We start from the raw sequence: 17,551 nt of genomic DNA on the forward strand, positions 1-17,551 counted from the left end.
GCAATTTATCATCCACTTATCTATTTATTTATCTATCATCTATCTGCTTACTCATTTATTAATGTCTCAATCTATCTGCTTACTCATTCATTATTTTTGTCTATTCATTTATTAATGAGTCTATCTGATTATTTATTTGTTATCTATATCAATCCATGCATCCATCCATCTGTTCCTTCATCTATCTGTCTGTTCATCCCTTCATCTATCCATCTGTCTGTCTGTCTAGATATCTACCTACCTACCAATCATCTCCTTATTTATTTTATTTATTTTTTTGAGACCTCATCTTCCTGTCTAGAGTGCCAGGCCTGGGATCAGGAAGACTCATCTTCCTGAGTTCAAATCTGACCTCACTTACTGGCTATGTGACACTGGGTATGTCAATTACCCCTGTTTGCCTCAGTTTCCTCATCTGTAAAATGAGCCGGAGAAGGAAATGGCAAACCATTTCAATGTCTTTGCCAAGAAGATCCCAAAAGGGCTCATGGAGAGTCAGATGTAACTGAAAAAATGACAACTACCCATATTAGCCAGGCTGGAAGCCACTTATGTGTCTGATTCCCAATACTGACTTGACACAGAAACTTTAAACCTGCTCTCTTTATTCATACTAGGCTGGCTCAACCTTCTTTAGCTTGGTAACATCCTGTTGCCAAGGGAGAACTATATTGGTGATAAACTTAGTAGACACCCGAGTTATTTTTTTTATAATAAACATTTTTATTTAAAAATTTCGAGTTCCAAATTCTATCCCTCCTTCTCTCCCTTCTCTTCCCCCTCACTGAGGCAGTAAGCAATCAGATACAGGTTATAAATGTGCAATTAAGTAAAACATGACTATACTGGTCATTTTGTACAAGAAAACTTGAATAAAAGAAAAAAAATGAAAGAAAGTGAAACATAGCATCTTCAGTCTGTGTTCCATCAATATCAGTTCTTTCTTTTGAGGTGGATAGTATTCTTCATCATTAGTCCTTTGGGATTTTCTTGGATCATTGTATTGCTGAGAATAGTTAAGTCATTTATAATTTTCATCAACAATATTGTTGTCACTGTGCACAATGTTCTCTTGGTTCTGCTCACTTCACTATACATCAGCTCATATAAGTATTTACAGGCCTTTCTGAAATCATCCCACTTGTCATTTCTTACAGCACAATAATATTCTATCACCATCATATACCATAGCTTGTTCAGCCATTCCCCAATTGATAGACATTCCTTTGATTCCAATTTTAGCCACTACAAAAAGCTGCTATAAATATTTTTGTACAAATAGGTCTTTTTCTCTTTTTGGGGATGTCTTTGCACCCCATTTGCTTTTTTTGCAGGGCAATGAGGGTTAAGTGACTTGCCCAGGGTCATACAGCTAGTAAGTGTCAAGTGTTTGAAGCCGGATTTGAAGTCAGGTCCTCCTGAATCCAGGGCCAGTGCTTTATCCACTGTGCCACCTAGCTGCCCCATCCCATTTACTTTTTTTTTTTGGTGAGGCAATTGGGGTTAAGTGACTTGCCCAGGGTCACACAGCTGGTAAGTGTTAAGTGTCTGAGGCCAAATTTGAACTCAGGTCCTCCTGACTCCAGGGCTGGTGCTCTATCCACTGCGCCACCTAGCTGCACCCCCCCCATTTACTTTTAAGTATATTGTAGTTCATTTACTTTTAACCATATTGTTGCTCAGAACTCTGGAATGCAAAGGATCCTTATCCTCAGCCTTCCCAGATACTGGGATTTAAAGGCAAATGCCGATGCAACCATACAAATTTACTGTCTTTGACAGATGCTAAGGGCACTGGGAGGTAGCTAGGATCATACAGCTAGTATGTTTTAAAGACACTATTTGAATCCTGGTTTTCCTAGTCAACTCTTCATCCACTATACCCTGCTGCCCCTCTTAAGTGCATATACCTAGAATAAACTTATATAGGAAATAGCACATATTGCATTTGGACAACTGGGCGGCAGATTAGTCTTACCATCATTACAATTTTTCTACAGGGGATCTAAGGGGTTTCAGCTTAACAGCAGTTCACACATTAGGGGGAATCCCCTCCCAACAAAAAACTTTGAGGTTTAAATTGACTGAAAACTAATTATACAGCAACAATGTGATGTGACCACAAAACCCAAACAATAATTTTTTGATACATTAAGAGAGTTAATAAATGCATTAATAGAAGCTGTGCTAATATCAGGAGACAGTATGGTACAATGGAAAGACCAATTGGGCTTGGGACTCCGAGGATCTCAGTTGAAACCCTGGCATAGTCACTCACTTAAGACCTAAGTGACCTTGGGCAAACCTCACTGGGGCTTCAGTTTCCTCATCTAAGAAATGAGGGGAGGGTGATTATACCTCTTGATCTTTGAGGTTCCTTTTAATTCTAAAATTATGAATCTGTGTCTAGACATACAATTGATTAGATGGGGGAATAGATCAACCACTTTCACCAAAAAAGTAAAAATGGCTAAAATTGGTTTTAAAAGAAGAGCCCAAGATTCATGAACACACTCAGTTTCCCTCCTGGTCAGGTTATGATTTTATATATGAGTATACTCTATTCTAGGTTGTCTACCAACCTATGATACTTTTCTCATATAGGCATTTTGAGATTGTTGTCCTCCTCTGAGCTTATGTTTTGGTCCTCCCTGTCGCCATAGCAATTTTCTATGGTGTGGGTTCTTTTCTGTTTCTTATTCATATTTTAGCCTACTTTGTGCCTTTTAAAGTTGAGCTCTGGCCCAGGGGTACAGTGCGCAGTGTCCCAAGCTTCTTTTGCTGGAGGCCAGGGACCCACAGTCACTGACTTTCTGCTCTGAGGCCTCAGCATCTTGCAGCTTGCTCACTGCATTGGGGTGGCCCAATCTAGTTGCACCTGCTGGGGAGCAGATACCCCAGTTAGTAGATTGTCTTCTGTGTTGAAGCTGGGGGCTTCACAACTGGCCTGATGTGCTGTTAGCTTGTTGAGGTAGGACCAATGGTCCTTAGCTGCTTGATCTGTGCTGTTGCTAAGAGCCTTCAGCTGGCTTGTGCTGAGCTGCACTCCCCTTTAACCCAGGTGAGAAAGACCTTTCCTGAAGACCTTCTACATTATCTTAAGCCAGAAAATTGTTTCACTTTGTCTTTTTGTAGGTTCTGTACCTCCACAGTCTGTTTAGAAACTTATTTTAATGTTGTTCCCGAGGGAAATTTGGGAGAGCTCAGGCAACTTACTGGCTTCTCTCTGCCATCTTGGCTCTGCCTCTGAAAATTGACTCTCTTCTCATAGATGAACAATGCCACTGATTGAAGTATCTTTCAAGATTTATGAAATGGTCTCTTATACAGTATTCACTACATATGACCTTGTTTAATTTATCAATTCTGCCAATATCGTAGCTAATGGTAATTAGACCTAAGTATATTTTAAAAAATATAACCTCTCCTTACGATAATTTGGTATTCTGCCAGAGATAAGTAGAAGTGTAGTGATGGGGAAGATAAGCTTTAAGATGAAGATATTAAACATGATTAAGAAGTCAAGCTACTTGTATAATTTTTACTTTAAAAGACAAAGTACTGAATATGTGCATAGATTGTTGTCACTGTAAAAATCTGGGAGGAAGGAAACATTAGCCAATAGCAACCTGTATAGCCACGGAACCAAGGGTCAGTCCCTGACAAGCCAGTGCTGTGACATGTAATGACTGTCCACTAGGCACCCTGGGATTAATATCTGTGAAGCTGCTCATTTGTAAATTAATGAAATAGAAAATTCTGAGGAGAAAGTGCTTGAGTAATACTCTCTGGAGGCTTAACTCTCTGATATTTTTGAAAGGCTTAGAATTCAAGATCACTGAAGGACAATAAAAGTTCCCCTCAATGACCAACAGCCTTCTCCTGTTGTCTCTTTACCTGTAAAGTACTGGGTTCCAAAAGAAGATAAATCTTATGGTTCTGTGACATTTTCATACTGTATATGTTACACATGCATGTCCACCAACCCCATAGCCAGTCACTCAGTCAACATAAATTTATTTATGGAGCAGTTACTATGTTCAAGGCACTGTGCTAAGTGCTGAGGATACAAAGACAGACAAAAAATGTGGTTGCTTCCCTCAAGGAGCTCACCTTCTGAGGAGTGGTCAACACGCAATGAATTACAGAACCAGAGTTTCAATGGCCATCCAGTCCTAACCATGCCTATCAAAGAATCCTCTCTATGACATGCCTGACAACTCATTGCCTAGCTTTTTTTTTTTTTTTTTTTTGGTGAGGCAATTGGGGTTAAGTGACTTGCCCAGGGTCACACAGCTAGTAAGTCTCAAGTGTCTAAGGTCAGATTTGAACTCAGGACCGCCTGCCTCCAGTGCTCTATCCACTGCGCCACCTAGCTGACCCTCATCGCCTAGCTTTTGTTTGAAGACCTCCAGTGTGGCCTTCAACAAATGGCCTCCTGGAGCAGTCCACTCCACTTCTGGGAAGTTTTTATTGTTAGGAAGTTTTTTCCTCACATTGAAACTGGATTTTAATGGATAAGAATGAAGAATTCAACAGGTAAAATGGAGATCCTTCTAGGTAAAGGGAGAAATAAAAGTGATGGTTTGGATATGGACGAATAATAACAGCAATGTTAATAGTAACAACTAACATATAAGATGTGCCAGGCATTGCGACAGGTGCTTTACAATTATTTGATCCTCTCGACAGCCCTGGGAGGCAGGTGCTATTATGATCTCCTTTATAGATAAAGAAACTGAGGCAGAGATACATTTCATTTGGGGAGGTTGCAGAGTTGGGAGCCCATGCTGGAATTCACCATGAGCTACTACATACAAGAAAAGTGGAACGACTCCATCTTGTTCTATAAGCCTTGTCCTGACTATTCAGTTAATCATGGAACAATTAAGTACCAAGTAACCGTGTCCAAGTGCTGTGTTAGGCACAGTGTTAGTTAGATTATTCCCCTTGCTGAATACTAGAATAAAGGGAGTTTAACACTAGCTTTAGCTCTAGAATTTAAAATTCATTCCTCTTATGAGAAACTCAGACTACATTTCTTACTGTCCATCCCATTCACAGTACTTGTTTTTTACTTGAATGTCTATCACTCCATTCAAAAAACTTTGTTCCTGCTGGTTCTTGTACCTGATGTGCTTTCCTCAACCTCTACCAGGTCACCTTCTCTTACTGTTCCAACTCATATTGATTTCTCTCTCCACTGACCTCATATAACTGAATATAGAGTCTATAGCAGGGTTGAGCCATTTATCATATCCTAATCTCTGAAAATACTTCAAGACTGACAGAAATTAGATCCCAGGAAAGTAGGAATTTTATTAAAAAGTTAATGACTTTTAGTCTCAGGGCTGTATTTTTTCAGGGTTTGTGGCATCATGGTTTACTTCGAGTTCTGGTGTCCCAACTATCCCTTAAGTTCATAAAGTTCAGTGTTCTCTCCTGTAAAATAATGAGGATGCAACAGATCATGGGGTCCTAATATTGTTTATGTCATGTAAGCTATCACCAGTCCAGAGAAGTCTATATACCCCTTCTCAGAATCATGTTTTTAAATGCATAAAATAAAAAGGAAGACTACAAAGGCCAATATATTAAAATATAGTTAAGAAACTCTTTGAAATCAGGTTCACAGACCCCAAGTTAAGAATCCCTGGAGTTGATGATCTCTAATGACTTTTACTCCTATTGTCTTACATTTCTATGAATGCTCACTTTTATCACTGCTATGGTTAATAAGTCAATCAGCTTTTATTAAATGCCTACTATGTGTCAGGCACTGAGATAAATTCTGAGGAAATAAAGAAAGGCTAAAGAGAGTCCCTGCTTTCAAAGAGTTCACAGTCTCATGGGGAAGACAACACACAAACAAAAATGGACAAACAAACTATACATAAGATAAATTGGATATAATCAATAGACCGAAAGCACTACCATTAAAAGGGACCAGGCAATTTTGGCAGAGACAGCAAGTGATATTGTAACAATGTATACAGGCTAATTTTCCCAAGGTTGATATTCCTGGTTATTTGTACCTCAAAAATATGCATAGTATTCTCTAAGTGGTCAATGAACAATTCGAAAATATAAATGCTGCTATGGGAACTACAGAGTGGAAAGATATGCATAACACAAATGCAGAAAGAAGGAACAATGACTAATTTTGGCTCACAAACTACATTCCCCAAGGCATCATGATACAGTGGAGAGAATATTTGACTATGTTCCTTTTTAATATCATCATTAGCTGATAGTGTAAACAAACAAAACATGTTCAGTATCTGAATACCAGGTATTTATGACTACCATTATTACCTTTGGGACCTTTGGACAAGGCACTTGACTATTGTGGGTCTCAGTTTCTTCATTTGAAAAATGAGGAAAGTGAACTGAATGTATAATTTCTGAGCTCCCTTCTAGCTTTATTGATTCTGTGAGCTCTTCTTCACTTCCTTGCATGCAATCCCAGAAGAAAAAAGGCCACTGATTGTCAGGCTCATGGGTCTTTGAAGACTCAGTCTATGACATAGACGTATTGCTTAAGTAATGAGAAGAGAAGAGAAGGGAATAAGTATTTATATAGTGCCTACCATGTGTGAGGCATTATGCGAAGTGCTTTTTATAAATATTATCTCATTTGATAATGGGAGCCTTAAACATGATTATGATGGACCTGAGAACACAGGCCAGAGAGTATCAGGCTAATAACACAGAATTAGAAAGGAGAGGACAGGGAAAATTCAATTTCAAGCTATACTCAAGAAGAAAATCCTCTAAGTAACTCTGTTTAGTTATATCTTAGGAGACAGATGAATAACCTAATGAAATTAAGATCATCCAGAGGAGGGAGTACAGGTTAGCAAAAGTTCTCAAGATCATGCCACATGAGTATTGGTGGAAAAATTGGGATTTTTGATGTAAAAAAAGAGTAGATTTAGTAGAGATGTGATGATTATCTTCAAGTATTTAAATGACATCCAAATGGAAGAAGGATTAGATTTGTTCTGACTCTAGAAAACAGAACTAGAAAAAATGGGTAAAAATTGCAAAGAAGACAGAGTTACACACAAGTGGGGTGAGATACTACAAGGAATGGTGTGTTTTCCCTCTTTGGAGGTTGCCAAGGAGCTAATGGATGTTCAATATGGTGTTGAACTGGGGATGAAATAGCTTCTGAGGATTTTTCCAAATCTGAGACTCTGTAATTTAGTCAGTTAATTAATATATAATTATTAAGCATCTACTATGTGCGAGGTACTGTGCTAAGTACTGGTTCTACAAAGAAAGGGAAAAACAGTCCCTGGTCTCAAGGGGCCCATAGTCTAATGGAGGCAACAACATGCAAACAGCTATGTACAAACAAGCCACATATAAGATAATTTGTGGATAACCAACAGAGAAAAGGCTTGAAAATTAAGAAGGATCGGGAAATGCTTCATATAGAAGGTGGAGTATTAGCCAGAATTTCAAAGAAACTAGAGGAGCCAGGAGATGGAGATCAGGCACGAGGGATAGCGAGTAAAAAGGTCTGGAGTCTATAGATGGAGTGCTTTGTTAGAGGAACATCACAGAGGTCAGTGTCATTAGATCACAGAATATATGAAGGGGAGTTAAGCATAAACATACTAGAAAGGTAGGAGGTGGCCAGATCATAAAGGTCTTTAAAAGTCAAAGAGGATTTTATATTTGATTGTGGAGATAATAGGAGCCACTGGAATTTACCAAATAGGGGGAAATATGATCAGATTTGAGTTTTAGTAAGAACAAATTGACAGCTAAGTGGAAGATGGGCTGGAGAGGGGAGAGACTCTAGCCGGAAAGACCAACCAGGAGGCTACTGAAATAGTCCAGAAATGAGATGATGAGCGCTTGTGTCAGGCTGGTGGCAGTGTCTGAAGAGAAAAGGTGGTGTAAATGGGAGATGGTCTGAAAGGCAAATCTACAGGACTTGGCAACAGAATGGATACTGGCAGGTGAGAGTGAAGAATTAAGGATGACATCTAGGTTGTAAGTCTGGGAGATCGGGAGGAAACTGATGCCCCCAACAGGAATCAAGCAGCTCAGAAGTGGTGACAATTCTGGCCAAAAGATAAGGAGTTCAGCTTTGGACATGTTGACTTGAAGTTGTCTAAAGGATATCCATTTTGAAAAGTCTAATAGGAAGTTAGAGATGTGACTCTCAACCTTAGGAGAGAGGTTAGGGCTGGATAAATAGATCTGAGAATCATCAACATAGAGATGATAATTGAAACCGTGAGATCACCAAGGAAATAGTATAGAGGGAGAAAAGAAGAGGGCCCCATGGTACACCCACATTTCATGGGCATGAATTGATAAGATTTAGAGCTGGAAGGGATCTTAGAAATAATTTAGTTTAAACACCACATTTTACAAATGAGAAAAGAAAGGCCCAGAGGGGTTAAGTGACTTGCCCTAGATGTGTAGGCAATATATTAACATAGAGTTTCTTCATGCTGACTTATAGTGCAAATATTCCAGCAAAGAAAAGGAAACCCACACGCACATATACATACAAACATATATATTATTTAAAGGTAGCATACCTTAGCAACTTCTGGATTTTCTGCCACCATATAAGTGAAGCTGATATTAACCAGGTCAGTGCCACTGCAGACACAAACTATCCTCCCCTCCAGGTCACTCTCTGATTTTCCAAAAGCCTCAAGAGCTGCTAGGATTTTGGGATCCTGTTTCATAAAGAAAGCTGGTTAGATGGCACATTACTTAGGGAACAATGAGATCATAACTAACAGCTTTAATTAACGATGTACAATGTGGTAAATGTCATGCAGACTTAGCTTGAAGACCTCCAGTATGGGGGAACCCCCCATCCCCTGAGGTTCTTCTGGAAAACAACTGTTTTTCTTACAGTCTAATGATCAAAGACTACTGACAATCCAATTGCGATACATGTGATAAGCATTATATGGCAATATTGTTGATATTGGAAAGTAGGGGCCAGTATCTTCCTAATTATGGACAGAGTCTCTTTCCTTCCTATAGTCATCCTTAGGCCTAATGCTAACATGGTGAAAAGTTTGGACATTTGATTGAAATTTACCTATGTAAATTTTTTAAATCTACCACTGTGAAATTTTTCAGTAGTCTCACCTAAGTGATTCTAGAGGATACACGCCAATTTATCACAATTGATTATCACTGTAATTCAAGATAAAAATTAAAATTTGTCTCACAGCCCAAGAAACAGAGTAAGTTTTTCTATGACTCTGAAAGTTATGATATCTTTAAATTAGAATTAGGTAAGGCAATTGAAAGGTTTACTATTGCTAGAGAAAACTAGGAAGACTAGGAAAGTAAGAGCACATCCCAATTTACAGAAATATAATAGGTTCCCTGAATCTATTTAAAAGTAAGTATGTTGGGGGTAGCTAAGTGGCTCAGTGCATAAAGCATCGGCCTTGGATTCAGGAGGACCTGAGTTCAAATCCAGCCTCAGACACTTGACACTAGCTGTGTGACCTTGGGCAAGTCACTTAACCCTCATTGCCCCACAAAAATTAAAAAGCAAATATGTTTACAGAGTTCAGGTCAACATCATATGTATATACCAAACTGTGTCAGTTATGGAGGTGTTTATCATGTGCTCTGTGTGGAAACTGAAATATTCTAAAAGAAAAAAATATCTTTTAAGATATCCATATAAATGAAAACAACTTTTATTCAAACACACTCATCCTTGGAAAGTAAGTTTTATGGTTTCTGTCATTTTCCCCTTAACAGCAAAGCAACATATTCTAGCCTTTAAAGTGAGTTGACATCTTTTAGTATGCAGGTACAGACATGGAATTATACAAGCCATTTCAATTTCCACGTCAGTTCCATCCTAGGAGTGAATTACTCCATGCCAAACAAAAAAAAAAAAAAAAAGAGGAGGATAGTGTGGGTTGTCAACTTCATTTTCCAGTTAGAAGAGATGTATCCTGGATGCTGAACAGAAAATTACCAGAAAAGTCTTTTAAAGAAGTAAGATACCTCCTGAAATCCCCCAGGGGATCCTCCTTTGAATAGGCAAACAAGTTTCTGATACAGCCATGGATAATAAATTTTAAAATGAACCAAGTCTTAAAGCTTATCTAATTTTCAAAGTGTGTTTTTTTTTTTACCCCCATGGTAAATGGCTGATGTTTACTTCAGCCATGGTTACTTCCCAAATGAAGCACTATCTGTTTAAAAGAACAGTATAAACCAATCATAGAGTACCTTTGGTACAGATCCAAAACGAATGCTGTTGATCAGGGAACATTCTAACACCTGTCCTTCCTGGAAACAAAGAGAAAGGCAACAATGAGCTTGAGTTCTGGTAATATGTATTTGTACTAAAAGACACCCAACATCTTAGATAGTAGGTTCTCCACAGGTGGTAACCAATAATGATGATAGTGGTGAAGGTATTGGATTAATGTGAAGGAAAGAAGTAATTTTAAAAAAAATGTGGATTATATCTTTCATGCACCTGAAATAATAGAGAAACACAACTTTCCATTTCAAGGGGTCACATGACTATAAAGACTTTAATGTATTGTAAAATTTGAAATTCAGAACTCAGGGTAAGGGAAGTTAAGTTCCTTTAACTTTTATGTAGAGATTATTTCATCTCCTTTTGTATTCCCTCAGGCTTTGTGGCTCCCTTCTACCCTTGGTGACTTCCTCTTAGAACGTCCATTTTGAGGCTGCCCAGAGCAGCCCATATGTCATTCTCTATATTTTGTCACCACATGTTCACCCTCCACCTCTCCCACCCTGCAGCTGCCTTTTAGGTGTTTTCTTCCTTCATTAGAATGTGATCTCCTTTGGGTTGGGAACCATCTTTTTGCTTATATTTATACCCCAGAGCTGTTAACATTCTGCCTGGCACATATTAGCAAATTATTGATTTGATTTATCTCTAAGTGAAAGGATTTAAAAACTAGCTGTCACATAAAGTGTAGACAATTCATTGTCTTACTGTACCTTGCCTTCGCTTTTCCAGGTCAAAAAGAAGCCAAATTCATCCACTTTGAAGAGGCAATTAGGTTCAAATACAAAGGACTCCTGTTAAGGAAAAATTTTAGTGAATTATCTCACTTTTATTAACTAAAAACAAATACAAATATAATCTAAACTAATACCTTGTATTAGGTTCTTATAAACATAAAATAAATTTAAATTAAACTTAAAACTTCAAATTAAAAGTAAAACTTGTCACCCATTCCTTATTAGAATCAAATGAATATGGGCCTTTTCCCATTTTTTCCCATATCTTGTCTGAGGAGCAATCCTATTACCCAGATGCAGGTTACAAAGTTTAATGATGTTACCAAAGGCATAAGGAAAAGAGCCATCAGAACTGAAATGACAGGTTAGTAGCTTCTACTCTCTAAGTTTTCTTACTTTTCTTAGTTATGGCAAATCTTGGCCTATAACTACATAGTGCCAAATCAACCATCTGAAAAATTCTGCCAATCATCTGTAAGGGGCTAAAATTCTAGCTAGTCTGTCTAAAATATCTGAGTGGTCACCAATAAATTATAAGCTTTAGCAAGAGTTGGACTTTTAAGCATTTATTAAGGAGAATAAGAATTTGGTGAAGAGAAAGAGAAAGGCCTAGGCATTGAAAAGGCCTGGAATTCACCACACCTTTAAGTTCTTTAAGAGCACAAAAGGGTGCTTAGCAAATCTTTTGCTTTTTGTTTTTGGTTTTCCTTTGTTTTTGACTTTTGTTTCTTTTGCTTTGTTTTTTTTTTTTTTTTTGGTGAGGCAATTGGGATTAAGTGACTTGCCCAGAGTCACACAGCCAGTAAGTGTTAAGTGTCTGAGGCGAGATTTGAACTCAGGTCCTCCTGACTCCAGGGCTGGTGCTCTATCCACTGCGCCACCTAGCTGCCCCTTGCTTTTTTTTTTAACTCAGTTTTGTAAACTAAGTGACTTTTCAAAGACATTTTAAGTATATGCTATGGGTGGGGCCCTTGGGCCTCAGAAGCTACCACAATTCTTTTTTTTGAGAGAACCATGAGTTTTTAATGAGTTTTTAAAAATGGGATTCTGTTTAAAAAAAGGGGGGGGAGGTGTTATTGTAACCTAAAAGGGTTATTGAAACCTATTGCTTGGTTTATCAATGAACATATTGAATATTGAATCTTGCTGATTGAAGTCTTATTTCTTTTTGATAAATTGATTACCACTTTAAGTATCTGTTACTGTTATACTAGAGAATTCATGTATAAGATGCTGTGTTTACTTGCTCAAAGAAGATTATGTAATAATGCCTGATATAATCAGCTATTTACATTCATTTATCATTTATATGTCATTATACTCTGGGTATAGTTTGGAATTATTGTTTATATTACTAGTATATCCTCAGCTATGCAGTATAACACACATTTTTACCATCATACTGTCTTTGGTGAAATTAATATGCGATTTATCAATTATGGAAACTTATCATTTCAGAGACTAACTGCTCTTACTGTGAGCTTTAACGCAGGCCCTGGAGAGAATATACGTGAAACAAGAGGACAGACAGGTACACGTAGAGCACAATTGCTAGACATAGTCCAGTTTCTTCCTCTCTCCCTCCTAAAATAACCTAGTTTAACTGAACTTGTTTTCTTTTTCTCCCACTAAGTCTATTGGCATGGTCAGAATCCATCCACCTGTGGCCTAGCACAATCACTGGCTGTCTCAGAACCATGAGATGTGGTATGATAACCTTTCTATAACATTTTTAGGTGTCATGAACACGTTACTAAATTTGGCTTTGATTCAGACACATGGTGGTAAGAAGTGTTATAGATTGCATAACTACCTCAACCCTCTATTATATAAAGGAGGGGAATGTAATAGAATGTATTAATTTGATCATTGACAATGCTATGCTAAGGTTTAGTAAAAGATCCAGCAATTCAAACAGTTAAAGAAGAGAATCCAGCTTTCCAGACCAGAGTCCAGAGTCCAGTTTTTCAGACCAGAGTCCAGTTTCCTCCTGATGACATCTTACCACTCCAAGAAGACAAGAGAACTCAGAGACTTTATATGAACAGTTTTGTTTTGTTTTCTCCTTCTGTTATTATATACACCATCTGTAACATGCAGTCTCTGCAGAGGCCCACCTTCTGCAAGACCAATGTCAAAGCATCGCATTCATGAGAGACCGCCCCTCTGGACAAAACCTTTCTCTCTCCCTTTTCTATATTGATATTAACATATTGTTAGTTAGCCTAGGATATTATATTCTGTTATTTTTGGCTGTTTCACTGAACAAACCCATTCGAGTTTGTCCAATGAAACAAAGGAGGGAATGTGGTAAAAATTATTTGTGGTAAGGATTAATATTGAAAATTTTAGCTGAATCATTTGGGAGGGGCCACACCTGGCCCACCCTGAGACTGCGCATGCCATTAAGCAGCTTTTGAAGGACTTCTTTTGTGGGAGGAAAACTCGACCGGAAGGGAGGCAACTTCTGGTGGGTGGGGCATTTAAAAGGTCGAGCTCTTTTGGGCCTGGAAAGCTCCGCTTGTGGTGGCATGTTTAGTGCTCTGTGTCGGGAGTGCTGGTTCTCAGTCTGGTGGTAGTTTGGGGTTGGTGAGTTTAAGCCTAAATTCCATAGACTAAGCTTAGAGCTAAGACTATCAATCTGTTTTCTACCTCCTTATTTCCTTAATTGGTTTCACCTTTGTGGTCTAATTAATTCCCAAGGAATAGAACCTGATCCTTTCTGAACTAAAGCTCAGAGGCTCCTTTTCTTATTGGCTTGGGAGGTATATATAAAAGGAAAGTTCAAAGGGGGAGATAAATGTTCCGTATATCCAATTTTGGCCCTCACACATCCCAGCATTCATTCTCTATGTCTTGGTGTCTGGACCTATAAACATGCCCAGATGATTGACTGAATTTTCCTTTTTAAATTTGCATCTTGTTTGGAATTAGAGTCAAAATTTGAATATCTAGGTTCTTAGTTCTAAGAAGATGGCTGACATTAAAAAATGTCTTTTAGCTCAAAAGCATCACTGTTCTGGGAGACTACAAAAAGTTCTCTCAAAGGGAGAAAAAGTATGCTCTGGAAATTATATTCACATCATTTGTGTACTATTTGTACTGCTCTAAGATCTGGCATCAATATTCCAACAAATCTACTTGGGGTTTTCTGGGAGGAGGTGGTACTCAAAGAATTTCACTGTATTACTGTAATGCCAGCAATAAGAACCCAGCCAATAAAACATATCTGAAGATAGTAATTTAAAATAAATAAATAGCAATTATAGGGATTAGGACCATCTAAGTCCTTACTTACAGCAATAAAAAGTGTTCTTACTGAGTCCTAGAGAAAAGTCTTAGAGACATTTATCAATTTAAATCCTGTACCAAGGATTTGTAGTTCCAAACTTTTAGAGTATCAGTGACTGTGGCTAAAAAGAAAAAACATTTTCAACACTGTACATACAGACAACTAGCTAAAGAGTGGGCCCAAAGAGAAAAGACCCAACTGAAGATAGTGACATTCCATTTCTATGGATTTGCTCTTCAGTTAATGTGACAGAAAATCTCCTGATGAATGAATCTGAGCCATATGAGCAAATCTCTGGTAATGTACTCAGAGGTCCACAACTATTTCTGTATGAACACTAAAATATTTTACATCAGGAAAAAAATAAATAAAACAAGCTGCAATTGCTTGGTATTGGCAAAAAGAATCAAATCCTTCCAATGGTCACTTCAATTCAAAGGCAAAAAAAATCTCTGCTGAGTTTCTCTGGTTATATGTTAAAGCCATTGCTACTGCTTTAGATCTCCTCTCCATATTGACTTAAAAAAAAAGAAAGCTCAGTTCTCTTGAGAGGAAAAAAACCCCAAACACCACTCCTCAAGATATGAGAGTCAGAACTAAGTTGCATATAACTTAGAAATGCTATCTAGCATATTTCAGTATGTTTTATTTTTCCCCACCAATAAAATCCAGTGCCTCTGGTAGCCATACTGTAATCCAAAATTGAAGGTCAGAAAACAAAAAACACAGTTTTCAGAAGAGGTTCCTGGCATAGTTAACTGTGTCTACATATCTCAGAAAACTTTGCTAACCATTACATGGAGTTAACTGTACATTTCTATAATGAACCAGTTAATTAAATGTAAGCTGTATAAAGGCCAAATGTTCTATGATTTTTCATAAACTACTGAAGACAATGATAATATCTACTAGGTTACTGGGTAATAAAAAGGACATCACCCTATGCCACATTCTTTCTACTTGTCTCCAGTAAGACGCCTTAACAAGTTTCCTAAGTCATTAACACAGTGTGAAGGAAATTCCATATCTATATTGCCCTCTAACAGCAGTTTTAACATTCATTGACCAGCACTTGGATTATGACCACAGACTCAGTCCATTAATGCCAGTCAATGAAGCAATTAGATTATAGTAATAATAAGTGATAGTCCCACTGTACTCTGCCCTGGTGAGATCACATCCAGAGTACTGTAGAGTATTTATTATATTCAGGTCTGGGCACCACAGTTTAGAAAAGGCATTGATAAGGTCAAGGACATCCACAGTAAGTCGACTAGCATGGCAAAGGGGCTTGACTCCCGGCCATATAAATTGCTGAAGGAACAGGGGACATTTAGCTTGGAAAAGGAAGACTTTTCAGGTGGTGGGGGGAGGAAGGGGAAGGAACAACATAATAGCTCTCAGTTATTTGAAGGGCTACTCTGGGAAAGATGGATTAAACATGCTGTATTTGGACACAGAGGGCAGAACTAAAAACAATAGATGCGGGTTGCAAGGAAGAAGTCTTAGGTTTGATATTAGGAAAATTTTATCAACCATGAGAGTCATATATAAGAGGAATGGATTGCTTTGGGTCTCTCCTCACTGGAAGTCTTCAAGCAAAGGTTGTATGACCATAGTCAGTCAGTGCACACTGATTAAGTGCCTATTCTGTGCCAGGCACTGTGCTAAGTACTTTACAATTATTACCTCATTTGGTTCTCACAACAACCCTGGGAGGTTGGTGCTGATGTCCTCATTTTTCAGATAAGGAAACTGAGGCAAAGAGTGGTTAAGTGACTTGCTCAGGGTCATACAGCTAGTATGTGTCTGAGGCAAAATTTGAATTTAGGTCTTCCTGGTTCCAGGACTGAGTCACCTAGCTGCCCTGAAGAAAGAGAAAAGACAGACCCTGCTCTCAAGGAGCGCACAGTCTAATGATATAATGCACAAACAATTATATACACTCAACCCCTATAAATTCTAATCTATACTATATAGGATACAATGAACAGTGGGAGGGCACTAAAAATAAAGGGGCTTGGAAAAGGCTTCCTATAAAAGGTGGGAGGGGCGATGATGTAAAATATAAGATGATTGCAAAGGGGTGAAGAGGGGGATTACCAAGGGCTTTGAATGTCAAACAGAGGATTTACATTTGATCCCGTAGGTAATAAGAAGCTTCATAGACCAAAAGCAGGAAGAGAGAGTTGAGGCCATATAATCTAATTTTCTCATTTTAGAGACTGTCATTCATCTTTCTCTCTTAAAGAGCACCAATGACATCAGAAGGGAGATGCCTTGACTTACGAGTGAATTGGATTGAAGTGAGGCAAAACTGATGAAATGGGAAACCTAGAAGGGTTAAGTGACTTGTCCAAGGTAATATATGTACTAAGAGGCATCAAAGGAAGGGATCCTTTCTCTGCTAGGTATTAGCTTATTATACAGTGAATGAGTAATATTGGAAAAATTTTTGAAACTTTTTTTGGGGCTTGCAATTCAAACACATGCTCCTGACTGTTCCTATTTATCCCAGTTATACTATTTTTGAGCAGGAAGAGGCCTAAGAGATAATCTAGCCAGCAGCTTCTTTTCGCACAGGCAGATAAGTGTTACAGTAGGGGGCCTGAAGTCAAGAAGACATCTTCCTGAGGTCAAATATGGCCTCAGACACTTACTAGCGTGCAACCCTGGCCAAGTCATTTAACCCTGTTTGCCTCAGTTTCCTTGTCAGTACAATGAGCTGGAGAAGGAAATGGCACACCACTACATTATCTTTGTCAAGAAAATCCCATATAAGGTCACCAAGAGTCGAACACAATTTAAACAACTGAACAACAACAAAACCAGCAGCTTCTTTTTACAGATGAGGTCACAAAGAAAATGAGCAGAAGGGCAATGACTAGAATCTACATTTCCAAACTCTTCATCCAGTACTTTTTCCTTTATTTTCCCATTGGGGAAGAATAACCCTTGCATCCTGTTGCCTCAAATAATGTTAACCACTTTCTTCTTCTTTTTTTTTGTGAGGCAATTGGGGTTAAGTGACTTGCCCAAGGTCACACAGCTAGTAAGTGTCAAGTGTCTGAGGCTGGATTTGAACTCAGGTCCTCCTGAATCCAGGGCCTGTGCTCTATCCACTGTGCCACCTAGGTGCCCCCATGTTAACCATTTTCTAAAGCTCAGGGAAAGTAAATTTTTGAAAGTAACGTCTGAATGTCAGTTTTTACTATTGGAGAGTCAACAGAGTGGTTATATAAA

General features: G+C 38.3%; 1 protein-coding gene across 5 annotated transcripts in view; it reads right to left on the reverse strand.

Annotated features, from left to right (window-relative positions):
- PLCB4 (phospholipase C beta 4) overlaps positions 1 to 17,551 on the reverse strand; it is a 381,108-nt gene that overhangs the window by 147,002 nt on the left and 216,555 nt on the right. For all 5 annotated transcript variants that reach the window (XM_043986572.1, XM_043986571.1, XM_043986575.1 and 2 more), the window contains 3 exons: positions 10,993 to 11,073; positions 10,243 to 10,302; positions 8,565 to 8,708 (listed from right to left, as the gene is read on the reverse strand). In XM_043986572.1, the coding sequence (XP_043842507.1) occupies positions 8,565 to 8,708; positions 10,243 to 10,302; positions 10,993 to 11,073 (285 nt within the window). The remainder of the gene's footprint in view (positions 1 to 8,564; positions 8,709 to 10,242; positions 10,303 to 10,992; positions 11,074 to 17,551) is intronic.

Source organism: Dromiciops gliroides, chromosome 2 (genome assembly GCF_019393635.1).
Source record: "Dromiciops gliroides isolate mDroGli1 chromosome 2, mDroGli1.pri, whole genome shotgun sequence".
Classification (NCBI taxonomy): Eukaryota; Metazoa; Chordata; class Mammalia; order Microbiotheria; family Microbiotheriidae; genus Dromiciops; species Dromiciops gliroides.